Genomic DNA, 6,044 nt, shown 5'->3' with positions numbered 1-6,044 from the left:
GGTGTAATGTTTTTAGGACGTAGAATAATTTAGGCGACGGTCGGAATTATGTTTCTGCGCATATGAAGGTCAAAGCTCATAAGATTTTAAAACATCTCTAATCAACTTTCCAGGGGGGGCCTGTACTGTGGACTATTATATGTACAAATATATTTATCTATTCGACATATAGTCGAATTTTAATAGCGTCGAAATTGAAGAAACGTTCAGAAACTTACCTTGTTTATAACTTTCGTTCCATTGAACCTTTTAACGAACTCCTCCGGAGTGGCGACGGTGAAGTTCTTCTCTTCCAGCCTGTTCTGGATCATCACCGTACCTTGGGACATGCTGGGCCTAAAAGTAAACGCGTGCAATTATATAAACGTAAACGTATGGCCAGTCTTTATCGAGAAATCTTTTTTAATCCCCCTGCATCCCATCACACATTGTTTACCCGAACCAGGATGGTGTAATATTAACGCTGACCTTTTATCTGTCACTGTTGACAGATTTCGGTAGCTGTCATTTTATTATCAAGTTGATCATATCGATATACAAGGTGTAAATGAGTCGCTTGGCTTAACTCTACCGATGTATTATACGTCACTAATTAATGTCCATAAAATGTTCCTATAAAAATTAATGAATACGTATTTCTTCGTTTTCGAGAAATAGGATAATATGCAGTAGGTAGGTATGCTGCAACACGTACACTACTCGACGTTTCTTGAAATAACAAATTATAAAAGAATAGTGAGTGCATATAAAAATGTTTATTATTATTAAAAATTATTCGATTTCAATTAATTTTGTTAACTTTCTGTTATAAACGACAAAATTAATAGCGCACTCTTATCTGAGTTATACTCACTACTCTTGATACACTTATTTTTTTTTCACAAAATCTGGGATGCACAATTTATTCTGAAACTAATTTTATTTGTCTAATGACTCTAAGGAGACTGCAATAAAAAGGATTACATAGTGGACCAGGCTAGGCCCCAAACTCCGGGTCCGAATCGTTCTTACTGCACCTCAATAATAACAAATGGCTTCTTAAAAGTACGGTAGTCGCGTGCTTGCATAGACTTTGGAAATGAAATGCAAGTATGCGACTGTTTTATTACCGGTACTTTATGATCTGCTGGATATCGATGCGATGGGCGCAGAGCAGATGATATACAGGGTCGGAAAGTCCCCATGGTACATCGGCCGTTAGGTGAGAGCGATAAAGTAAGTCATAGAAATCCGTGCGACAGAGAAAGATGGCTATAATGAAGGCGTCTAATAGTCACCGCCCATTTAAGTTTATTATAAATGCACGGTTTCAATCATTCAATGTGTATTTCAACGCCAATGCAGGCAACTTACATTTCTAGTCGAATTTAATTTTGTGTGAGATACCATGGTTTTCCTTAAAAAGATCTGAGCTAGCATGTTTTCCAAACTTAATTCGAGATAGCATGTTTTCGGAGTAACGCGTTGACATGTGTATAATTTTCGTTTATTTGTGACGTAGAATTTCGACGAAAGTTTTAGTTACACTCTGTATACAGAGTATAGCTAAAATATTANTCAGTCCGACAAAAAAAGATGAAACAAATTTCGTAAAAAATGTGTACGTGTATTTATAATTTCTAATAAGGTATTTTCATGTATTAAGCAAAATTCCATATAAATATACAATACAGGGTGTTTCAGAAAGACCTCCCGTAAATAAAGGGGGTGATAGTACGTCAAAAAAAAAAGAATTTTTTGTCTTATGAACTGTATGTCTATCTCCTCTTGTTTTCGAGATACATAGACAAAATAAATTTTTTTAAATAACATTTTTATGATCATTTCCAAACGGTGCGAAATATTTTTATGAAATTTGGTTTTCCGAGGTTTTTAAGGATGCCAAATACGATGGTCTAATTATTTTTTGGTGGTTTTGGTTACGGTGTATAAAATAAGTGACTTTTCTCAAAGCTCAAGCTTACTTTGAGAAAAGTCAATTATTTTATAGTGTAATATTGTAGGAGTTTAATTAAAAGCCTTTGTTCTCGAAAATTGTCCACATTAGGAAGATCTAACAAGAGTACATTATTTTTAGAAAATAAAATTGTACAATAGAAATTNAGTTATAGCCGTCATTTACACTAAATGTACTGGGACATCCGGGCTAATTTTTTGAAAAATACCTTTGGTATTCCGAGTACTTACCAGGTCTAAGATTACAATAGTTTTCTTCATTAGCAACCTACTTTAAAACGCGTTAAAGTTATTTATGCAAGCGAGAAATTCAAGAAAATAGTACTGATAGTGATGGTGGGGGAAGCAGAGAGCGCTCAGCTTCTAGAGGTCGGATTTTGATGATTTTTTTTTAAATCAATGTCTCGCGATTTAAAAAAAAACAATTAGCGTATTTTCGAATGCCTATCGTTAATAATTTTATTGGTCTTTCAACAGTCCGATAATTATTTATCTTTAAACTTCCTTGAATTATCAACTTTATTCTTTTATTGTATCGAAGGTAAGTGCATAAACTTATACAGGGTGAGTCAGTTTTTTGTAGTGGGATTTTAACAGTTGATAGAGAATCATTTTTCAATAAAAAAAGTTCCTATAAACGTAGGTCTTAGAACGCTTCGTTTGTGAGATATAGGGTGTTGAAAACAAACTTTTTTTAAGATTTTTTCTTAATATCTAAAAGACCAACATATATTGAACTGAAATTTGGTATTAATAATTCATTAGTTATGGTGAATAAAACAAAAATATCTGTTATCCATTTCACACACCAGTGACGTGCCTGAGGTGGGTTACTGCCCCCTTTAAAAAAATAANCCACTATGCAACCGTAAAAACGTTGTATTGGATGCATACAATTTTATAATTCTGGTTGCCTGCATCAAAACTATTAAGATACAACTTTGTGCCTCCACAGAAAAAAAGTTTAACCGACATACAACTTTGTAGCGCTAATAACTAAAAAATTACAAAAATGCGACATACAACAGTATAACTCTGAGGTGACGAGATATAGAAGGGCTCTCAAACTTTCAAACGTTTTTTGAAAGATTCGAATTGGTCAATTAGGAGAGCTCTGGCTCTTGTTTAAACTTTGGTCGAATTTTTGTACTTATAAACAATTAAAATAACTTTGTGAATATTGAATCAAATCAAATTTTTTAAAGCAGGTTTTAAAAGTTATTGGAAAGATGCTTCTTTAAAGAAAAACAGACCGATTGGTCAATTAGTAGTCACACACGTAGTCATAGCCGATCAAAGTTAACCGTCATTTACACTAAATGTATAGGGACATCCATTCGAAAAATACCTTCGGTATTTCGAGTACTTACCAGGTCTAAGTTTGCAATACTTTTCTTCATTGGCAACCTATTTTAAAACGCGCGTAAAATTATTTATGCAAGCGAGAAATTCAAGAAAATCGTACGGGCGGTGGTGGTGGGGGAAGCAGTGAGCGCGGCCGCTTCGGCCTACTCGAAATTGAATCGGCGAGTTCAAAACCGCGACGCGCCTAAAATTTTTTAATATCTCAGCTTCTAGAGGTCAGATTTTGATGATAATTTTTTAAATCGTTGTATCGCGATTTAAAAAAACAATTAGCGTATTTCAAATGCCTATCGTTAATAATTATTGGTCTTTCAACAGTCCGATAATTATTTATCTTTAGACTTACTTTAATTATCAACTTTATTTTTTTACTGTCAAAGATCAGTGCATAAATTTATATACTGTTTATCAAAGATCAAAAACAAATTTATTTAAATATTCTAAAATTCTTTAAACAACAATTATTTTCAAAATATGTCGGAAATTAGTAATTAATTATTAATTTAATCGTCATTCCTTTTATGATTAAAGTATAATTTAAATATTATTTACTGTATAAAATATAAGCAAATGAGAAATTAACTCATTATATTACAAAAGTACAAAATTATAGTACAAAAATTCGACCAATGTTTAAACAATCGCCAGAGCTCTCCTAATTGACGGATTTGAATTTTTTAAAAAACGTTTGAGAGCTTGAGAGCCCGTCTATATCTGATTAAATTTTCAAGTATCCAAGGGCCTTGGTTTTTGCTGTGCAAAATTTTGAAAATTTGCAAATTTTTTTTCAAAATACATGAAGTTTTCTTGAGCCGATTATGAAGGTCCTATACCCAATTTAAAGACCCCAAAAAAATTCCCTTAAAAGTAATGTTTTTTAACCCCATTTTTGACGATTTTTTCGATTTTTCCAATAATAATCATGATTCATTCGATTTGTAACTAGTCGTATTTTGTAAAAAAATTAATTACAAACATTTTTTTCCTCTTTCATTTTCCAAAAAGCCAAATTAATTTGAACTGGGTAACATACATATTTTTATTTTTAGATACGTTGACGAGTAAGCGACCCGAATAAAGTTTGAAGAGGAGAAATTCGATATTAATCGATTTAAAAATTTAACATTTGCAGTAATCTGTAAATTATAATTACGTGCCACTATTACAAAAATTAATTTGTAAAATAAATATTGAAACATACCAAAAATGTAGTAATTATTCTCACCTTGGCTCCTCACCATTTTCAGAAAAAAAAAACGATGTATTACTTGCGGCATTACTAATTTTCCTTGGAATAAAAAAAAATTAATCGTACTCACCAGAACCGGACCAGGGCAAGGTGGGCACCTCCGCGGTTTGGGCGACCAGGGACGACGCAATCTTGTCCCCCAGGGCCCACATGGCCTTCTCGTTGGGCCCAATGAAGGCGATGCTGTTCTTGTGCAACAGCTCGGGCAGCTTGGGGTTCTCCGAGGCGTGACCCCAACCGGCCCACACGGCCTGCGAACAAAAACGAACGTTGTCGAACCGTCGGTTCCTCGCTTCGAATTCTCGATTCAATGATGCCAGATTTGGGGATTTTGAAATTAGGGAAATGGGAGATTTTAACAAGCAGCCAGTATCAGTTCGAAACCGGTATATGTCTGGTGGATTCGACCGACGATTCATCCTAATTCTTTATATCTACATACCGCTGGATACTAAATGATGCTGTATAAGGAATTTTGGGGAAATTTAGGTATTTTCAAGCCTACCCATCTGGCGCCACCGATTCTCGAAGTTCCTCACCTGGACCTGGCACCTGACGGCGATGTCGACGATGAGCTCCACGTTGGCGTAGTTGTTGTTGTTCGTGCCGCCGGGCACGGGCACGTAGTGGTCCGCCATCTTGATATACTCGGCGTTGGCCTTGAGATCCTCGGGCGTCACCATGACGACAAATCGGACGGCCCGCTCGTTCTTGAACATCTCGTACGACCACCGGCGGACGGAGCGCATGCACTTCACTGCCGCTATCCCGTTGTTGGCTATCAGCACCTGGAAGATTAAACACCTTGATGTACGGGGTGTGTGTGTGTGGGTGTGTACCTCGAGAGAACGAGCGAACAATTTTTGTCTTTATCAGAAGCTTATTTGGATTTTGGTGATTCAGTTCCCATCACAATAAAAAACCTTGAACCGGAAATGCACCTTTTCCTCAAAGGCTCCTTTGAAATATATGCACTTCCTCGAGACAAAGTTTATAGTCCACATCCACAGTACAGCCCCCCTCCCCCTGGAAAGTTAATTACCACATACCTACTTTATAACTCGTGAGGAGCGTTTATAACTCGTTTTGACGAGTCTACCACACTTTTCCTCTGCGACTTTTCTCGATTCCTCCGCTTTTCCATTCGGAAAAGTCCAAAAACATGTCAATTTCCCGGGGTCTTGAAAAGTCAAGACCACATCTTTTATTTTTAGCTTAAGTAACTGGAAATTTTGTTGCAAATGCCGATTTAAATTTGTCCGACAGAAATTCTTCCGACATTGACATGTCTACCGGTCGAAACATGCCAAAATAACAGGGTATGGAAAATCAATTACCACATAGGTAATTTTTAGTAAAATTAATTGTAAATAATTAATTCAGTCAAAAAGTATTGTTGTCCGACAAATTTCAAGCCGCGTTTTTTCAGTCCGACAGCTGGAAATCGGAATTTTCACGGGGTATGAAAAATCGA

The 6,044-nt window shown here is 35.7% G+C and overlaps 1 protein-coding gene across 1 annotated transcript in view; it reads right to left on the bottom strand.

Moving 5' to 3' along the window:
- Positions 1-6,044, bottom strand: part of LOC108909775 (acetyl-CoA carboxylase) — a gene marked incomplete in the record, with an annotated part of 132,851 nt that overhangs the window by 72,490 nt on the left and 54,317 nt on the right. Inside the window, 2 exon segments of the mRNA XM_023455595.1 lie at positions 4,641-4,821; positions 5,110-5,358. Of these exon segments, the coding sequence (XP_023311363.1) occupies positions 4,641-4,821; positions 5,110-5,358 (430 nt within the window).

This window comes from Anoplophora glabripennis, unplaced genomic scaffold (assembly GCF_000390285.2).
Source record: "Anoplophora glabripennis isolate ALB-LARVAE unplaced genomic scaffold, Agla_2.0 scaffold688, whole genome shotgun sequence".
Taxonomy (NCBI): domain Eukaryota; kingdom Metazoa; phylum Arthropoda; class Insecta; order Coleoptera; family Cerambycidae; genus Anoplophora; species Anoplophora glabripennis.
The sequence above is the reverse complement of the archived record's forward strand: the minus strand, read 5'-3'. Positions and strand labels throughout refer to the sequence as shown.